Source organism: Neovison vison, chromosome 11 (assembly GCF_020171115.1).
Source record: "Neovison vison isolate M4711 chromosome 11, ASM_NN_V1, whole genome shotgun sequence".
NCBI lineage: Eukaryota > Metazoa > Chordata > Mammalia > Carnivora > Mustelidae > Neogale > Neogale vison.
The window spans coordinates 173320093-173341179 of NC_058101.1; the positions used below are offsets into that span (position 1 = coordinate 173320093).

The 21087-nt window shown below is 39.0% G+C and overlaps 1 protein-coding gene and 1 pseudogene across 1 annotated transcript; both read left to right on the top strand.

The window, feature by feature from the left end:
- The first annotated feature begins 5042 nt into the window (after positions 1–5042).
- Positions 5043–13433, top strand: THAP1 (THAP domain containing 1). Its single transcript, XM_044225285.1, has 3 exons — positions 5043–5122; positions 8277–8472; positions 12939–13433. The coding sequence occupies exons 1-3, from the start codon at positions 5052–5054 to the stop codon at positions 13311–13313; spliced, it is 642 nt and encodes a 213-aa protein (XP_044081220.1). The 5' UTR covers positions 5043–5051; the 3' UTR covers positions 13314–13433.
- A 2963-nt stretch (positions 13434–16396) lies between these two features.
- On the top strand, positions 16397–17710 carry LOC122890371 (annotated as a pseudogene).
- The last annotated feature ends 3377 nt before the right edge of the window (positions 17711–21087 follow it).

Genomic DNA, 21087 nt, shown 5'->3' on the forward strand with positions numbered 1-21087 from the left:
CTAAATCATCAGGGTCAGATGATGAATTATCATAAAGTGAACATAGTGTTTAACTCTCACCTCTGTCAAAAGACACATTACCACTATCCTGTAAGCCCCCTTTCATTGCCTCTCTACCCCAAAGTATCTTCTGACTTTTACTTCCTTTTTTACTCTTTAAAAAAATAGGATCCTATATTTGCTTTTGCGTGACTTCTTCGATATTAGGTAGGAACCATCCATATTGTTGTGGGTCACAGTTTCTTTACTTTGATTGCTGTATAGTATTCCTTGGTATGACTATACCATAATGGACATTTGGATTATTAAAAAGGCAGATTATTATCTTTGAAAGTAAATGTTCCTGGCAGTCACCCCTTGACAAGTAGAGAGCAGTTCTTGGAGCCTTATGAATGTTGAGAAGAAATAGGCAAGGGAGAGAAGAAAAACAGACAATGAGTGTAAATTTGTTTAGAGAAAGTGGAAATTATTCTTCTATTAAGAAATTTCAATTCTAACTTAATTTCTATTAAGAAATTAATTTGTAGACCACACAAAGTGAAAATTTAATTTGGGGGGGTGTTTTAGAAAGAAAAATGCAACATTCAGTTCAAGTAACATTTTTAAAATTATAGGCAATTTACTTGATCAGTAAATTTACCATTTCAGAGTAAGGAAACATTAGGATTATTTTCAATAATCCTTTCACTTCCAAGTTACGGATAGCTGGAAGAAAGAAAACAGAAAAAAGGGGAGTGAAGAAGAGAATTTCACTGAGGGAAATCCAACCAAATAAGGAAATTGACTAGTTCCACTCTAAACGGATTAAAAATGATCAGAGACCTCAAAAGGGTGCTCTGCACTGGTTGGTGATCCTTGCATGTTTCTTTAGTGGCTTGCATTACCAACCTCTGCACACTTTCATACATTCTTTCCCTTCCAACATTTCCCAGTCCTACACTCCCAGAGCTTATGACCCCACTTCATAAACTGCTCCCATCCTGCAAGTCCTCTGTTTGGTGGGGGGTATATAGCTCTCTTCTTTTTTAAAGGCCATCTGCATTTCGGTAAAAGTCAAGTACAAATCAACCTTAATACCTTGATTCCTCTCTCTTCATTCTCACATTCATCTGTCAGCACCAAGCCTTGACATTTCTACCTCCAACTACTCTCATATCCTGGTCATTCCATCTCCACTGCCACTACCTTAGTCCAAATTACTACCCTGTATTACTTGCCTGCAGTGGCCTCTTAAATGGTTTGCAACTCACGTGCACTGCTGCACCTCTGATAAACTCTTCAGCTAATAGCCAGAATGATGCTTAAAAATGTCACGTCTCTCCACTGCCTAAAAAGGTTCATTGGCTTCCTTCTGCATTTAAAATCACCTACTTCAACCTCACTTCATGTCCTTTTCCCCCTGGCTCCCTAGGTCTACACCCCAGCCTCCATTCAGTTCCCAGAAAATACGAAACTCACTACTGCCACAGGGCCTTAGTACACACTCCCTGTATGGAGAATGTTCCTCCTGGCCTCCCCATTTTCATTCTTTTATTACTAGATTTTTTCCATTCTTTGGTCCTCAGCAAAATGTTCACGTCTCTGACGACCTAACTACCCAAACGACCTAACTACCCAAACTAAAGTAAGTTAGTTAGCCCTCCTCTAACCTCATTAACCCTTATAACATTCTAATGTATTCAGGCATCTCAGCACAATACTATTATTATTTTTTAAAGATTTTATTTATTTGACCGAGAGAGACCCCGCAAGAGAGGGAATTCAAGCAGCAGGAGAGGGAGAAGCTTGCTTCCTGCTGAGCAGGGAGCCTGAAGGTGGGCTTGATCCTAGGACCCTGGGATCATGACCTGAGCTGAAGGCAGATGGTTAAACAACTGAGCCACCCAGGTGCCCAGGCACAATGTGATTTTATTCACATTTTTTTGTCTGTCTTCCCTCACTAGGATAAGCTCTGTGAAGAGAGGTACTGTTAACCTTACTCACCAAGAACAAGACCTAGCATAATGTCTGCCATCTGCTCAATAAAGGTTAATAAAGAAATGGAAGGGGGAAAAGGGAGAAGACAAGATCACTTCTTACTCCTTCATTGTTACCACCCAGGTGTAAGCCATCATCTCTCACGCGCATTGTCACAGAAGCCTGCCTACCAGTCAGTCTCCCTGCCTCTAAGATGCCCCTGCTATCTATATTCAACACAGCAGAGTGATTGCTTTAAAACACTGGATCACTACTCTGCTTAAAGCATGTTGTCCATCTCAGAGTCAAAGTCAGAAGTCCTTACACTAGCTTACAAGTCCCTGCATGACCTCATCCTGTTTACCCTGGCTATTTATTTGTCGTCTTCATCTCCCAGCCCAGCCCGGCTCAGTCTGCTCCAGCTATACAGGCCCCTTTACTGTTCTTTGTATAGGCTGGGGACACTGAGCCTCAGGAGTTTTGCCTTAGCCATTTCCTCTGCCTGCAAGGCACTTCCCACAGATATCCTCCTAGCTAACTCTTGCCTATTCCAAATCTTAGCTCAAGTCACTTCCTCTATTAGGCATATCCTAACCATCGTATTTAAAATTGCAATCCCCTCACAAACACAAGACTCTTTTCACCTTTTAATATGACATATGGTGGTATGTTCTCTGTCTGCCTTCTCTAACCTCCACTAGAACATTAGCTCTGTGAGGGCAGAAATTTTTAAAAAAATTTTTATTAACATATAATGTATTATTAGCCCCAGAGGTACAGGTCTGTGAATTGCCAGGTTTACGCATGTCACAGCACTCACCATAGCACATACCTTCCCCAGTGTCCATAACCCAATCACCCTCTCCCTACTCCCCTCCCCCAGCAACCCTCAGTTTGTTTTGTGAGATTAAGAGTCTCTTTTGGTTTGTCTCCCTCCCGATCCATTCTTACTTCATTTTTTCCTTCCCTACTCCCCAAACCCCCCACTTTGGTCGGCAGAAATTTTGGTCTTATTCACATGCATCCCAAGCCCCTAGAACCTAGCAAACGTTTAGTAAATATTTAGTAAATATTTGCTGAATCTATTGATGAGTAAAGAATTTCAGTGAACTCTTAAAATATACTTTTCAGTTCACAAGCAATTATCACATTCTGATCCTTACTGACAGCAAACCACGGAGGAATTTACTGCCTGTCTATCCCTAGAAATGCTAATAAAATAAATTATTTTAGTATTTGGTAAAGGGATATGGCTCTGAAATTATTTTAGGCACAAGGTTTCTGGGCCCAGTTGATTTAACAGACGTTTTCTAGATACTTAATTTTTGCCAGACACTGCAAGCTGATAGGGTTACAAGGCTAAGTAAGACAAAGTCCTCCTCCTCAACAGGATCTTAGTTCATGAAGTGAGACAAGCGTATGGTTCAAAATCATAGAGAGAGGTTAAGTGCAAGTTTTCACTGAAGCAAGAGAGATGCCCAAGTTGGGCAGCTTAAGAAAAAGAGGATAAGGAAAGCTTGTTGGGAAACATAAACACTGAGGTCACATTGTGAAGGTGGCAAGGCCAGAGAAAGGCATTTTAAGCTAAGGGAAAACAGCCTATTGTAAGCCAGGAGAATGCCTGTCCTGTGTAAAATAGAATACTAGGAAAGAGTTAAGTTAAAGACAAGTGGGTGGAGATGATGGTGAAAAGGTAGAGGTAGCTGGTCCTCAAGGACTTTATGACTCACCATTAGAAGTCTGGATTTTATCCAGTAGAGGAGATAGCTTCTGAATGATGTGAACAGGTGTATGACAATTACTTAATATGGAGGAAAGACTGGAGAGGCAAAACTGGAGATGGTCAGGGGTGGTTGGTTCATCTGAGGGCCTGATCAAGAACAATTAAAAGACAGATGGAGAGGGGTGGATTTAATAAGTATTTACTTATTCTATACAATTAACCTGGCCATCAAACGCATGTAGAGGGTAAGAAAGAAAACTAAGGTTTCCGGTTTAAGCAAATGAATAGATAATTCACGGATGATAATCCGAAGGCAGGAAAATTTACATAAGAAATAGAAGATTTAGGAAATCATAGCATTTTATTGAATTCAAGCAGCAGGGTGTTTAGAGTCAGAGGAGGGCAGAGGATGGAACCCTGGGGAAACATCAGGATTTAAGGGGTGTTGGGGGCTGGGGGAGGATCAGGAAAAGTGTAATAGAGCCATGGAGTTTGTCAACAGCCTTCTATCCAGATTTCCAGGCTCTGATCTACACAGAGGGGAGGGGCACGCACCAGGAGGCAGATGGTGGGAAAACAGCCGCAGCAGTTCATGATTTTCAACAGCACGTGCAGAACACTACAACGATGGGAGCCTTCAGAGGGACTGGGTGTCTTCTTTCATTGCCAAAATTCTGGCGCCTGAGCTCTCAAGAGCCTTTGTTATACCTGCAGCGACAGGTAATGGGATGAAAACTGGCGATGTGGGAAAGGGATCCACGAAGTTTCACTGATAAATCATACACCATCCGTGGCTGCCCTTTTAAATCAAAAGGAAGATTACCCAACGACCTCAGCTTTAACACCTGTCCTCCTTCAGGCCACCCGACCCAAAGATCGCGCTGCTCTCCACCCTAAACCGTCCGGGATAAAATAACACAAGGATGTCACACAGGTTGCTAAGCCTTGCCCTACGCTCACGCCCGCTCCCCTCCCCTCGCCTCTCCTCCCAAACACCCCTTTCTCCCTTCCGGAAGCTCGAGGCCCCACCTACTTCCGCAACGCCCGGCCTTAGCCAATGGGCTGCTTCCCAAGGAACGTTACCTCTGACCTCGGGGCTAATCGGAGACAGTGAGACACACTCCTCGCGAGAGGTGAGGTTGAAGCTGCCTCCGCCATCTTGGAGATGGGAGACGGGCGATGGCTGTGCTCCTTCCGCTAATGCAAACAACAAAACGGGTACAATAGTCAACCCTAGTGAGCTTATCATCACTCTTACTGCTGACCAAAGCTACAGAAGAAGCGAGGGCGTCAAAGCCCAGCGCGGCGACACTGATAGCAGCTTCGCCTGCCTGCTGGAGCGGCCGAAGTGAAGTGACTGAAGACCGGAAGGATGGTGCAGTCCTGTTCCGCCTACGGCTGCAAGAACCGATATGATAAGGATAAGCCCGTTTCTTTCCACAAGTAGGTACCCTGCGCGTCTCGCGGGCTGGCCCCATCTCGGGCTAGGGGCGCGCGGCCGGTTAGGCTCGGGGGCGGAGCCAGGCGCGTGTCCGCGCGAGACCTAATGGGAGGGGCGGGGCAGGGGCGGAGTCAAGGGCGGGGCACGATCGGGCCCTCCTCACGGTCTGTCCGGCCGCGCGCGGTGGGCGTGCCCGCCCCCGGGTTGGAGCTCGCGCCCCATTGCCCAGGGCTGCGCGTCCTCGGCGCGCGTCGCCGCGGTGACCGTTTCTCGCGCTCGAGGGTCGGAACCTGTGTGCAGGGTTCGCTCGTGGCCTCGGGTTGGCGTGTTCGCGACCCAGGAGCGATGTCCGACGACCCCCGCGCGGGCCGTGAGGTTCTCAAAGCCGAGAGGCACCTGGATCTCGCCTTGGGGTAGTAGAGAAGCCAGGTGGCAACGGCGCCTTGGAAGTGAGTCTGGAATCGAGGCACAGACCTTTAAAATGACGAAGCCACTTTTTGCCATCCTTGCTGTGGATGGGAGACATTGGTTTCGGGCCAGGATTTCAGGGAGGACGTGCTTACCCCATTTCTAGGAACTAACCTTTAAGGACCTCCAAGTTTAGAGAAGCTCCTGGTCCAGCCCAGATGAACACTTAGGTTTTCCGCGCTCGGCAGCAATAACGTGGACAATAACGACACCGGCCAAAGTCCGGTGTCCTGATAGGACTCAGGGTGACCTGTCACGGGCGCCTGGGGGAAGCCCTGGGAAAAGCACCTGCCCCACGACTTCCAGGTCTGTTTCATCCAGAAAGTGTGCAGTTAGAGTCCTGGAGGGAGACATGTTCTCTTGAAAATGGGGAGAGAAAACTGCCAAATGAAAACAATTTAATGATCATTGGAAGTCTGCAGAACGGGACACGGCAGCGTTTTTATTCAGCCAAATGCAGTATTTGCTCAGTATTTGCAGATTTTTCTGCATTTCCATTAACTTGTTTTGCAAGAATTCCCGACTGTAAATAGAGGACAGCTAAGAAATGAAACCCTGTGGTAAATTATAGCAATTACTCATAGGTAAATAATTACCAGGGCAAAAATTCAGTATTTCTTCAGTTCTCTTGATGGGGTCGTTTGTGTTTAACAGGGGATGTAGATGCACTCAATGTTTGATTTGAGAGGAACCCAATAGAAACGAGTGCCTTACAACATAGATCTTGAGTATTGATTGATGTCCCACCACCTCCACCCCCTGCCCTTAAACTTACTTCAGGATCTACTGGTATTACTTCTTTAATTTACTGGAATTCCTTAAAGCTGATGAGTTCCAGTTCTTTGAAAGTGTGGAAATCAATCAGAAGATGGTGACACAGTTGCATACAGTCTGCTCCCCACAAACCCCATTTCTAATGATATCGCAGAAAGAATCTAAAAATGTGGAAAATCTCTCACCGGTTCTGGAAACTAAGGCTGGCATTCACACATCAGAAATAGTTTCTGCTGGGGGAAAAAAAAAAAAAAATAGTTTCTGCTGGCTGTTAAATGAATCACAGGAAGAGCTGGTCTGCCTCTCATTTTTAGCTATAAAGAACCGTTTTGGGGGGACTAGATGGGAAACATCTTGACAGACCTCCATAAACAGCCTGAGCATTTTGTAGTGCTTGACACAGGAGGTGTAAGGAGCTGAATTTTACCAGTGATTGCTACCACAGTTTGTATTTCTGGAGGCCATTTCCAGCAGGGATCTTCTAGGGATACTTTTACCTGTACTAGTTTCTACATGGTGGCCCTGTAGCATCAGCTGTTCTGGGCAAAGGAAAGAACTGTCCCAAAGATTGGTCAGTTCTTCATGATAGCAGAATTAGGCTCTAGCATGCCTTACATGGAAGAGAAACTGGAACAGGGGGTTGAAACATCCTTTGGCTTCTTTCTAGTCTCCCCAGTTCACTAAATACTTGACCTGGAAAAGTAAAATCACAATAAATTTAAACTCTTCCCAAGCCCCCTTATCTGTGCCTGATGGACATATTCCAGTTGATTTTGAGGTAAATTAAGAAAAGTAATATTCTTATGCTGGAATTAAAAATAAATTGGAAGACTAAAATAAATAAATAAACATTTTAAAAATTAAAAAATAAATAAGACCTTCACAAACCTGGGGAGAGACTTGGACATCCCAGTTCATGAAACTAATAGACCACTCCCTTTCAATTCGTCTTCTCCAGACATATTATATAAACAAATAAATGAGTGAAATTTTAAATTTATCATTGATTATCATTTGATTAATTCATATTTGTCAGACTGATCCTAAGAGAACTAGAACCTTGTTTTTTGCAGTATGAAGATATAAACATGCAATTTTGTTTTCATTGGTTAAAAAAAAAATCAGTAGAGATTCAGCCTTTTGTAAGTATTTTACTGAAACTCTTAGTGTCTTTGACATAAAAAGTTAAACATTAATAACTGAGATAGAGGAGATACACCACTTACCTTTGTATATTTAGATGTGTGTGTAATACCAACCTGTATCAGTTAGTGAAATTTATTTACTGTAATAGAGGAAGACAAGCAATATTACTGCATATGTCCCTTGACTTCCCACCTCCATTTCCTATTGCATGCATCTGTCTGCATGGCTGACTTTTAATATGTGTATTTTTACATTTCGTAAATTTTTAATCAGCCTGTCCTTTTTAAATTGTATACATCATTGTATCTGACATTCTTGTAACTACTCTGTGATCAAAAGTTTCCTATAACAAATACTGCTTTTTATTTTTTTTAAATTTTTATTTAAATAATAACTAGCTAACATAGAGTGCAATATTGGTTTCAGGAGTAAAATTCAGTGATACATCCAACACCCCCAAATACTGCTTTAAAAAAAAAAAAAAAAAACTCCATGCTGAGAGGCCAACTTATGTCACACGTAGTGGGTGGTCACTTTATTTAAAGGATCTTTCAAACAAGTACATTCTTAACTAAGGTGAATAAATGCACAATCAAAAACTGTCAAAAAAAAAAAAAAAGCAGCTCTAGGGTTTTAATCAGATGTCCCTTAGCTTGTTAAAACCAGTATAAGATAACTTCTTTCCTAATCAGGAAAGTCTGAATGTGCTTTTTTTTTTTTTTTCCTTTTAAAAGAAGGTCGGAGAACTGAATTATGTCTTCTTCTTAGGTTTCCTCTTACTCGACCCAGTCTTTGCAAAAAATGGGAGGCTGCTGTCCGAAGGAAAAACTTTAAGCCCACCAAGTATAGCAGTATCTGTTCAGAACACTTTACCCCGGACTGCTTTAAGAGGGAGTGCAACAACAAGTTGCTCAAAGAGAATGCTGTACCCACGATATTTCTCTGTACTGAGCCACATGACAAGGTAACGTGTGTTTTAAAATACTGGGCTTTCTATTTATAAAATTAATGTTTTTATTGTGGAAAATTCAGAGTAGTGTTAATAAATGTTACTGGAAGCCATCACTTGTAAGATAACCACTGTTAACCATGATACACTTTTTAAAAATACAAAGTACAGTTTATTTAAGTTAAACATCTACGTCAAGAAAGTCAGTCTAGCTTTGTAATTTACCTTAAGGTCACTCTCTACCTCTACATGTATGTTGATAAGTTTTGGGTTTTCTTTATCAGGGACCATTCAGTTTCAAATATTTCCCCCTCAGGTTTTTTTTGTTTTGTTTTTTTTGTGGTTTTTTTTAGATTTTATTTATTTATTTGACAGAGAGAAAGAGAGATCACAAGTAGGCAGAGAGGCAGGCAGAGAGAGGGGGAAGCAGGCTCCCCGCTGAGCAGAGAGCCTGATGTGGGGCTCAATCCCAGGAACCTGAGCCTGTCCTGAGCCGAAGGCAGAGGCTTAATCCACTGAGCCACCCAGGCGCCCCCCACCCTCAGTTTTAAGTGCTTGGTATTTCATTAAATCTTACCAGTTCGTCTCTTTCTTGCATCCCATTTCTACTTCAGGTGTAAAAGTATAATTAAAACTTAAACTGTTTTCTCATTTTAGAATGTTCCTATTTCAAGGCTTCACAAAAAAATCGAAGTGTAGCTGACACATGATGATATTACATTAGTTTCAGGTGTACAACATGCTGATTAGACAAATCTACCTATTATGCTGTGCTTCCCACACTATAGCTACCATCTGTCACCATATAAGGCAATTAGAACACTGCTGACCATATTCTCTACGCTGTACCTTTCATCCTTTGTCTTATTCATTCCATAACTGGAAGCCTGTACCTCTCTCTGCCCATTTTTTCCATCCTCCCAACCCCCCCCACTTCTCCCCTCAGGCAATCATCACTTTGTTCTCTGTATTTATGGGTCTGTTTCTGCTTTTTTGTTTTTCAGTTGTTTTGTCTTTTAGATTTCACATATACGTGAGATCACATGGTATTTATTTGTCTTTCTCTGGCTTTCTTCACTTAGCATGATACCTTCTAGGTCCATGCCTGTTGTCGCAAAATGGCGAGAGCTCATTATTTTTTATAGCTGAGTAATATTCGTGTGTGTGTGTGTGTATGTGTATATGTATGTATAGATATATATGTATACCCTCTACACACACAAACACACAGAACATCAGTATGCATTCATCTGTTAATGGATGCTTAGGTTGCTTTCATATCTGGGCTATTATAAATAATACAGTCAACATAGGGGTCATGTATCTTTTCAAGTTAGTGTTTTCATTTTCTTTGGGTAAATACCCAGTAGTGGAATTATTGGATCATATGGTAATTCTATTCTTAAGTTTTTGAGAAACGTCCATATTCGTTTCCACAGTCGCTGGACCAACTTGCGTTCTCCCCAACAGTGCAAGAGGGTTCCCTTTTTTCCATAACCTCACCAACACTTGTTATTTCTTGTCTTTTTGATACTAGCCACTCTGACAGATGTAAGGTGATAACTCATTGTGGTTCCGATTTTCATTTCCTTGATAATTAGTGATGTTGAGCATCTTTTCATGTTTGTTGGCCATGTGTAGGTCTTTAGGATAATGTCCCTATCCTCTGCCCGTTTTTTTTTTTTTTTTTTTTTAAAGATTCCACTTATCCATTTGACAGAGAGAGATCACAAGTAGGCAGAGAGGCAGGCAGAGAGAGAGGAAGGGAAGCAGGTTCCCTGCTGAGCAGAGAACCCAATGCGGGACTCGATCCCAGGACCCTGAGATCATGACCTGAGCCGAAGGCAGTGGCTTAACCCACTGAGCCACCCAGGCGCCCTGCCCATTTTTTTTAATGGATTATTTATTTCTTTGGTATAGTATTGTATAAGTTCTGTATATATTTTGGTAATTAACTCTTTATCAGATATATTGTTGGCAGATATCTTTTTGCATTCAATAGGTTGCATGTTTTTTGTTATTATTTATTTATCAGAATGGGAGAGAAAGAGAGAAAGCACAAGCAGGGAGATGGACATGCTGAGAGAGAAGCATGCTTCCTGCTAAGCAAAGAGCCTGACTTGGGACTCAATCCTAGGACCTGGGATCATGACCTGACCCGAAGACAGACACTTAACTGACTGAGTCACTCAGGTGTCCCATATGTTACTTTTTAATTTTAATTTAATTTTTTAAAAAGATTTATTTATTTTAGAGAGATTGTGCATGGGGGCAGAGGGAAAGAGATTATCTCAAGTAGACTCCCCTACCAAGCACAGAGTCCAACACAGGACTCAGTCTTACAACCCTGAGACCATGACCTGAGCCAAAATCAAGTGTGGAGTACTTCTCCGACTGGGTCACCAAGGCGCCCCACACTAGTTGCATTTGTTGATGGTTTCCTGCCCTATGCAAAAGCTTTTTATTTTGGTGTAGTCACAATTGTTCATTTTGCTTTTGTTATCCTTGCCGGAGGAGACACATCTAGAAAAATGTTGTTAAAGCTGATCTCAAAGAAATTACTGCCTGTGTTTTCTTCTAGGATTTTTATGGTTTCGGGTCTCACATTGAAGTTTTTAATCTGTTTTTAACTTAGTTTTGTGTATGGTATATAAAAAATGATCCAGTTTCATTCTTTATCATCTAACTGTACTTTCTCCAGCACCATTTATTGTAGAGTTTGTCTTTTCCCTATTATATATTCTTAACTCTTTTGTTGTAGATTAACTAACTGCAAGGGTTTATTTTGGGGCTCTCTGTTCTGTCCCACTGATACATGTTTGTTTTTATGCCAGCTTTGATTCTGCAGCTTTGTAGTATATCTTGAAAACTGGGATTGTGATATATCCAGATTTATTCTTCTCATGCAAGTGTGCTTTGGTTATTTGGGGTCTCTTGTGGTTCCATACAAATTTTAAGACTATTTTTTTCTAGTTCTTTGAAAAATGCTGTTGGTATTTTCATAGGGATTGCACGGAGTCTGTAGATTGCTTTGGGTAGTATGGACATTTTAACAATGTTAATTCTTGGGATACCTGGGTGACTCAGTCAGTGAGGTGGCTGCCTTTGGCTCAGGTCATGGTCCCAGGGTCCTGGAATCGAGTCCCATGTTGGACTCCCTTGGTTGAATGAAGGCTGCTTTGCCCTCTGCCTGCCACTCCCCCTGCTTGTGCCCCTCTCTGTCAAACAAATAGTTTAAATCTCTAAAACAAACAAATAAATAATGTTAAGTCTTCCAATCCATGGTAATGTTATATATCTTTTCATTTATTTGTGTCATCTTCAATTTGTTTCATCATTGTTCTACAGTTTTCAGAGTTTAGGTCTTTCACCTTGGTTAAATTTATTCCTAGGTGTTTCATTCTATTTGGTGCAATTATAAATGGATTTGTTTTCTTAATTTTTTTTACTGCTACTTCATTATTAGTGTATAGAAACACAACTGATTTCCATATATTAATTTTGTATCCTGCAACTTCACTGGATTCACTTACTACCTCTAGTAGTTTTTTGTTGGTGTCTTTTGGGTTTTCTATATATAGTATCATGTCATCTGCAAATAGTGATAGTTTTACTTCTTCCTTACCAATTTGGATACCTTTTATTTATTTTTCTCTTCTGATTGCTATGGCTAGGACTTCTAGTACTATGTTGAATGAAAGTTGTAAGAGTGGACATCTTGTCTTGTTTCTGATCTTAGAGGAGAGGCTCTCAGTTTTTCACCACTGAGTGTGATGTTAGCTGTGGATTTTTCATATATAACCTTGATTATTTTGAGGTATGTTCCCTCTAAGGCAACTTTGTTGAGACTTTTTATCATGAATGGATATTGAGTTTTGTCAAATGCTTTTTCTACATTTATTGAGATGGTCATATGATTTTATGGTTTGTTTTGTTAATGTAGTGTTTCACATTGACTTATGAATATTGAACCATCCTTGCATCCCTGGAATAAATCCCACTTGATCATGGTGAATGATCCTTTTACCGTATTGTCAAATATGGTCATATTTATTTTTGCATCTATGTTCAACAGGGGTATTGGCCTGTACTTCTTTGTTGTTGTTGTTTTTGATACCAGGGTAATGCGGGCCTTATAGAATGTATTTAGAAGTCCTTTCTCTTCTGTTTTTTGGAATATTTTGAGGAGAATAGGTATTATTACTGTTTACATATTTGGTAGAATTTATCATCTGGTACTGGACTCATGACTTTGGGAGTTTTTTGATTACCTTTTCAATTTCATCACTAATGATGGATCTATTCATATTTTCTATTTCTTTCTGATTTGTTCTTGGAAGATTGTATGTTTCTAGAAATTTAACCTTTTCTTCTAGGTTATCCAATTTGTAAAAATGTCATTCTTAAATTCCACAGGTGGATTCTTTTAAACTGTTATTTGTAGTTACTAAACTTGAACATACTCTGCATTGTTGTTGTAGAAGGAAGATCTTTTGGAGCCACAAGAACAGCTTCCCCCGCCTCCTTTAACACCTCCCATTTCCCAGGTGGATGCTACTATTGGATTACTAATGCCTCCCCTTCAGACCCCTGATAATCTCTCAGTTTTCTGTGACCACAACTATACTGTGGAGGATACAATGCACCAGAGAAAAAGGATTCATCAGCTAGAACAACAAGTTGAAAAACTCCGAAAGAAGCTCAAGACTGCACAGCAGCGATGCAGAAGACAAGAACGACAGCTTGAAAAATTAAAGGAGGTTGTTCACTTCCAGAAAGAGAAGGACGACATATCAGAGAGAGGTTACGTGATTTTGCCGAATGACTACTTTGAAATAGTTGAAGTGCCAGCATAGAAAAATTATGTTTGTATTGGTTTTTAATGGGGCAACACCACACACCCTCTTCTAGCCTATAAGAAGTTTCATTTGAAAAAAATAACACTTGAGTACTTGTATAAAAACATTCAGAATATTTTTTTAAAAAATAAATTAGATATATACTATAAAATTGTAAATTTTTTGTTTGTAATTTCAGGGTTTTTACATTTTAACAAAATATCTTAAAAGTTGTAAACTAACCTCAGAACTCCAATGTAAGTTGGTTTCAAATTGAGGAGTTTTGTTTGGGTATTTATAGAAATGTAAAAATGAAAAGTAAAGTGAATGTGAACAGTATAGCAAGGACAATTTAAGTTTAAAATTGAAAATTAATGCAGGTTATTGAAAGAATGTAGTTACATTGTAAGTCAGAAGTATAGGTCAGATCACAAGATGTAACTTCTCAGAATATATATATTCTTATATATTCTTATTTGTAAAGTCAGAAGATTTATCTTTCTTAATCACTTGTCAAAGATAAATTGACAAGTCAATGCTTAAAAAAATAAATTGGTTGTCTTCAGAGCAGGAATTGAAGAGTCATTCTATACCTAGTTAATATGAGTAAATAAGTATGAAATTTTTAAAAGTGGGTCCAGCTTTTTTTCCCCACTAATTTTTAAATTAGAAGCATATCTCCAGTGGAAGAGATGTTCTTCAATAAAGTAGGCATTGTTATGAATAAAGTAATAAAAATGGGGGCCTGGTCCATAGTATGCCTTTTTCTTTCATCATCCCCAACATTAAGGAGCTTCTAGTTCCCAACTGTTGTTAGATATAACAATCTGTATCCAAATCTCTAATGAAAGTGTTGTGTCAGTAGAGTTTGATTTGTACCATAATATGACAAATTGATTTTGGTCACATCTTCACGTAAGAAAGTATTTCTTCACTTTTAACACAAGTTAGAAATTATATCCCGTTTACTTAAATGAGTGATTTTTATTCCAGAGCAATCTAATATGTACTGCTTATGTTACTGAATGTTGAAATTTGAACACTGAAGTTTCTGTTCAAACTATGAGATGTATTCTGACTTTGTGAGAAGTTTTAGTTAAACATTTGAGATGAAAATATGTTCTGAGTAAACAGATGCTGCCTTAGGAATTATCTGCTTAGATTTAGAATAATTGTTCCAATTTACAATTATTTTATATTTCAAAGTACACTGAGATAGTTGAAGAGTAACAGACCTTTTAAGGCAGTATTAAAAATATGAAACAATAACATTCAAAAGTGTCTTTTGTAGCTATGGTTTTCAGTGTGACTTACTGCTATGATGCCAGTGGATAATACCTTGATTTTTTATGAACCAGTATTTCAAAAATAGAAAGTTATAATCAAAAGATTACTTGAAGTTGTATGTTCTGATAACATATAGAACTAACTTTATGGAATCAGAGGATGTTTTCTAGTTATTCATGGATCTCATCAGTGTTTTAGAAACCCACAAAGTAGTTTGGTTTTATATTTCATCTGTCTAGCAATTCGTGGAGGATATGAGTAAACATCTTGCAAAGCATATATCTTATTGTTGTCTACATGAAAGGAAATGTGTGTGTGTGTGTATGTGTGTTTGTGTCCCCAAAACCAAGAATCCAACACTGAATTATAAAAGTGGCAATCCTAATTACTTAGCATCTTAACATTATGATTTAACCTGGAGTTTCTTTTCATAACAAACATAAATCTCTGGAGAGAACTGAACAAGCAGCATGTATGCCAGCTGTTTGCATTTAAATAAATTATCATAGTTTAGCATAGGGAGTTTGAGGTATAGCTGGTTATTTCTGAATGCGAGATGTAACATTTGGTGAATGTTTTAAAAATTCATTTTGTCTACTGTACTGTTTATTATCTTGCCAAGTAAAGGAAATAGGTCCTATTGAAGCATGATGAAACTCAGTCAGAAACAAATGGACACAGTCTCAATCTGGAACAAATGGGGGGCACACTCATGCGAACTGCAGCATATTCTGAAAGATGACATTTATTTTAAGCACATACAGTAACATACTAAAATTTCCATTTATGTGTGATGATGTAATCTGGCAATAATGGTGAGAAGAAATAACTTTCTTGGTAAAACTGTTAGAAAAACTATAAAATCATATAATTTTAGAATTAGAAGGGACTTACAAATGACTGAACTAACTTCCAAACCCTGCAGAAATCTGTTTGTAAAATATCCGTGACAAGTGGTCATCTCTGTTTACTGTTTACATTTAAGCAGTTGTTCTCAGATTCTTTAAAATGGGTTTCTGGATTAGGTTGGAATTAGTTGCCATTCTTTTTATACTTGGTTATAGTGAAAATAAAAACTTCACTTTGAACTGCTGCATAGTTTGAACTGTCAAATTCTGAGTTAAAGAAGTTTTAAAATTTTGTAAAATAATTTAAATGTCCAGTAACTGTATATCTGTTATGTGAACTAAAAGTAATTGTCATTGCAGTAAAGAAACAGTGCTGTTTTAAAATTATTAGCAAAACTTTTACCTGGAAGTCCAAGTACATGAGATCTTTTTTTTTTTTTTCTCTTAACTATAATTTGTGTAATTCCTTTGTTAGAAGTGTAACAGCAATGGTGAAAACAAATGAAAGTTTCACTTGATATGGATTTTTTGGTTCAAATAATATTCTCTGATCATCTCTTGCTATTAAAAATATTATGCACACATACTCAACACTTATGGCTTTTGTAAAGTCAGTAGTAAGCAACATTAAACAAGATACTTAAAAGGCCATATGATCTGTAAAAAGAAAACTCCCATTTATGTTCCAGGATTTTTAAAAGACAGCCATCCATGAATAGCATTTAAAGGAAAAAGAAGATTTATAAACCTGCTTGATTATTACTCTTCCTGATATTAACAACCATGTGAATTGGGTAACCAATGAATGAAGAGCATTGCTCTTGTGATGGTAACTGGTGTTTCTGAGCATTATGATTTTATATTGTGTATTAAAATACAAGCCTCAATGTGAAAGAAAAATATCAAAAAGAAAACAGTGATTTACAAATAAGCAAAAAAGCAGTTATAATTATTGTACTTAAAGTAATGGAAAGGTTTGCTCTTAAAATTCCATGTCTTGATATCTTTTTTACCTTGGATATGTTTTATTTTACTGAGTTTTTTTCTGAATGATAAATTTTTTTAAACTCAAAAGATCTATTGAGAATTTTTATTCTTTTCTAAATTCATAGTATTTGGGGTTTTGAGATCATCAAAATTTCATTTTTAAAATATCCTAAGAGATATGAATAGACATCCTTTGTTTTAAAGTGTTTTTGGTGAGGCAAACTGTACAATATTAGCAACAAATAGATGACTTCTGGAATGGCAACATGTTCACCCTAACTGCGATGATTGGTCAAAAAAAGTTTTTTCGAACAACAATTTAAGGTCTCTGCAAATTGTCTTAAGGTCTTACAGCAAATGAAGAAACATTCAAGAAAATCTAAATCTCTAAACTAACATTAAGAGCCTGGCTTTTTTTTTTTTTTCCATGCAGATAGCGCTCTCGGAAACATAGTGAACATTCCTTTTTTTTTTTTTTTTTAAAGATTTCATTTATTTATTTGACAGAGAGAGATCACAAGCAGGCAGAGAGGCAGGCAGAGAGAGAGGAGGAAGCAGGCTCCCCGCTGAGCAGGGAGCCCGATGCGGGGCTCCATCCCAGGACCCTGAGACCATGACCTGAGCCGAAGGCAGTGGCCTAACCCACTGAGCCACCCAGGCGCCCTCATAGTGAATATTCCTAAAACCCACCAGACTTTCTGCAAGAAGTGTGGCAAACACCAACCCCACAAAGTGACACAGTATAAGAAAGGCAAAAAATTTTATGTCCAGGGAAGGTGGCATTATGACAGGAAGCAGATGGGCTATGGTGGGCAGACTAAGCCAATTTTCTGGAAAAAGGCTAAAACTACAAAGAAGATTGTGCTGAGGCTTGAATTTATTGACCCCAACTGCAGACCTAAGAATGCTGTCTCTTAAGAGAAGCAAGCATTTTGAACTGCGTGGAGATAAGAGAAAGGGCCAACTGATCCAGTTCTATCCATATTTTGTTGTATTATGAAGACAATGAAATCTTGAGGTGATGTTCACTTCAAAAACAGACGCAAATTAACAGCCTGATGGCATTTACACCACGACTTATTCTTGCCTTAAACCATCACCACTGCCACCACCCCACACACAGCCTAGTGCTACAGAAACCATTGAGTGGATATGTCCAAGAAGACATATCCTCTCCTCCCCACTCATGTCCTGTGGTATCTCCCAAGGAGGGGAGGCAGCCAGTATTTCTCATACCCCTAGGCTTGTGTTACAAAGGCTGTTCTGCAGGCAAGTGCAGCCAAAACATCAGGACTCCCTCCACCCAGCTCCCACTCAGGGAGGAAGCTTTACCCCAGGTGCCCCAGACCAAGAGTACCAGGACTCTGATCACCCTCTTCCTACATGCTCATAAGGTGAAGTTTCCATGCCAGGAGAGGCAAACTAAGAAGACCAGAAGCTACCATCCCAATTGAGTTCTGATCATAAAGTAGGCATACCAACCCTAGGGAAACAGATCTGTAACACCCCTCCCTACAGAGGAGTGATAGATCCCCCCTCCTCCAGGGGAGAGGAAGCCATAAGAAGAGAGAACACTGAAGCTTTCCCCAAAGGAACTGATTTTAGCTGAAAGAGTGTGGGGAAGTTCAGGACTAAGGGAACTCTTAAGGACAATGGAAAATTTCATGGTAAAAAATGAAAAGGGAGCTGGTAGTTCCACCAGAGAACACATTTGGTTATTTTTAGGCTAGGTAATTTACCAGAGAGAACAGAGAAAAAGGTAAAAAGAGCCTTTAAGTCTCTTTTGAGGGTCGTAACAAGCCTCAAACACTAACTTCAAAAATTTCTGCAAAAAGGCCCAGATCTAATTGGATCAGACTACAGAACAATTTAAGCACTAGTACATCATCGAAACAAAGAGCAATCCATTGCCATGGAGCTAATATCTGAGTTTGACACCAGCAAAGGCAGATAGGTTAACAAAGAAATAAGAAAAACAGAAAAAGGCCTTTTAGAAGCTCTGTCACCCCAGGTGACTATGTGCATGCCCAAGGCTGCACCTTCTAAGAAACGAAATCAGAGACTTCATTCACCGTGAAGGGGAAACTAACTTCACTAAGTTAGTCAAGTAATTAAATTTAAAAAACAAAAACAAAAACAAAAACCAACAAGCACAACAAGCCTGGAAGAAGGATGGGTGGGGTCACTAGAATCGGTGTCCAAAGATCGTACCATATACAATCTAAAATGCCCAGTTTTTAACAAAGATATGCAAAGAAATAGGATAATTTAACTCATAAGAAGGGTGGAGGGAGCAGGCAACAGAAACTGAGAAGGGTTAGATGTCAGAATTAACAAAGACTTAAAAGCAATTATTATAAATAAGCTAAATAAATGTTAGTTCCAACGAACTAATGAAAACCATGCTTAAAGGGAGAAATGAAAATATCTCCTCAAAAATAAAAAAAGGTACAAATTTTACAAAGGATATGAAATTTTACGAAGGATATTCTGAAGGTATAAAACACAATAATTAAAAGGAAAAATTCACCAGAGAAGCTCAACGGTTACTTGAACTTGCAGAAGAAATATCAGCGAACTTGAAGATAGATCACACAACTTGAAAAACAGAGAACAAAGAAGGAAGAAAATAAATAGACTCAGAGAAACAAAATACCTCTAAACATGTGAATATAGGCATAATGGAAGTACCAGAAGAAAGGAGGGTGAAATAGAAATGATGGGGAGAGGGAGAGAAGAACAGAAAAATATTTGGAGAGGGGTGCCTGACTGACTCTTGATCTTAGAGTTAATAGTTCAAACCCCACCTTTGGTATAGAGATTACTAAAAAAAAAAAAAAAAAAAAAAAAAAAAACTTAAAAAATCTTTGAAGAAATAATGGGTGAAAATCCCACACATTTGATGAAAAACACTAATCTACAAATTCAAGACACCCAACAAATACTAAGATAAACAGAGATCCACACCCAGATGCATCATAATAAAAAATGATCAAAATCAAATAGAAAAATAACATTATATGCAAGGGAACCCTAATAAGATTAATATCTGATTCCTTACCAGAAAAAAATGAAGACCAGGAGGCAGTGGGATGACATTCAAAGTGCTGACAGAAAAACTTGTTAACTGGGATGGGATGCCTGAGTGTCTCAGTTGGTTAAGCATCTGTCTTTAAAACCGGTCATGATCTCAGGTCCTGGGATTGAGTCCCACATCAGGCTCCCTGCTCAGTGGGAAGACTGCTTCTCCCTTTCCCTCTGCCTGCCATTTTCCCTTGTTTGTGCTCTCTCTGTCTCTGTCAAATAAATAAAGTATTTTAAAAAAACAAAAAACAAACCATTAACGAAGAATACTATATGTAGTAAAACCATTAAAAAAAATGAAGGTGAAGGTTTTCAGGAAGATAGTGCAGTAGGAAACACCGGGAATCTGTCTTCCCCACTTAGGCAACAATGGCCCTGATGTAATCTATCTATTGAAATGGGCTTGCAACTTCTAGAAGAAGGCTTTGATGGTACACTGTGGTTAATATCAGTCAATTTCAACTATTAGCTCAGTGACAAGCACCAGTTTGCCACCTGCAGCCCCATGGCAGGCAGTGGAGGAGTGGTAGGAGAAACATATATGCAGGTGGTGGGAGCTATGGTGACCAATACAGATCCTGTCCTCCAAATATGAAAGATCTGTGTTCTAAAAGATGACTGCTATTTTGATCGTAAAGGTGAAGACAGAGGTGCTGTGTGCCTTCTCTTCCCTAATTCTTTTTTTCTTTCTCCTCTTTTGGAAGCCAGGCAAGACTAGGACTAGAGCATTCAAACCATCCATACATACAGGAATATTAGAAAGTCATTGTGCATACCCAGGGAATAATGAAATCTTGGAGATGACCTGAGAAGATGTTAAGTTTACACTTTATGCTGACACTTGGAAGATTCTTAGTAGATAGCCTAAATAAGAATAAGATAACAATAAGAAACAAAATAAAACCCAGCAAACCCTGGGGAGGGGAGAGAATCAGATTTCTAGTTACCACATCATTAGATTCAAATGTCCGATTTTCAACCAAAGAATCATAAGGCATACTTTAAAAAAAGGAACGTATGGCCCATTCAAAGGAAAAAATAAATCCAAAGGAACTATCCCTTAGGAAGATTAGTTGGCAGACATACTAGACAAATTTAATATTAAAACAACTTTAATAAAGATGCTCAAGAACTAAAGGAATACATGGAGAAAGTCAAGAGAATGATGTATGAACAAAATGATAGTATCAATAGAAATAGAAAACCTGAAAATGAATTAAAAAGAAATTCCAGGAACCCCTGGGGCTAAATTGGTTAAGCCTCTGACTCTTGATCTTAGCTCAAGTCTTGAGTTCAAGCCTAATGTTGGGCTTAAGATGGAGCCTGCTTTAAAAAAGAGAGAGAAAGATAAATTTTTGAGCTGAAAAGTACAATAACAGAAATGAGAATTTTTTAAAAAGAGTTTATTTACTTATTTGACAGACAGAGATCACAAGTAGGCAAAGAAGCAGGTGGGGGGGGCAGGCTCCCCGCTGAGCAGAAAGCCCAATGCGGGGCTCGATCCCAGGACCCTGGGATCACGACCTGAGCTGAAGGCAGAGGTTTTAACCCACTGAGCCACCCAGGTGCCTCCAGAAATGAGATTT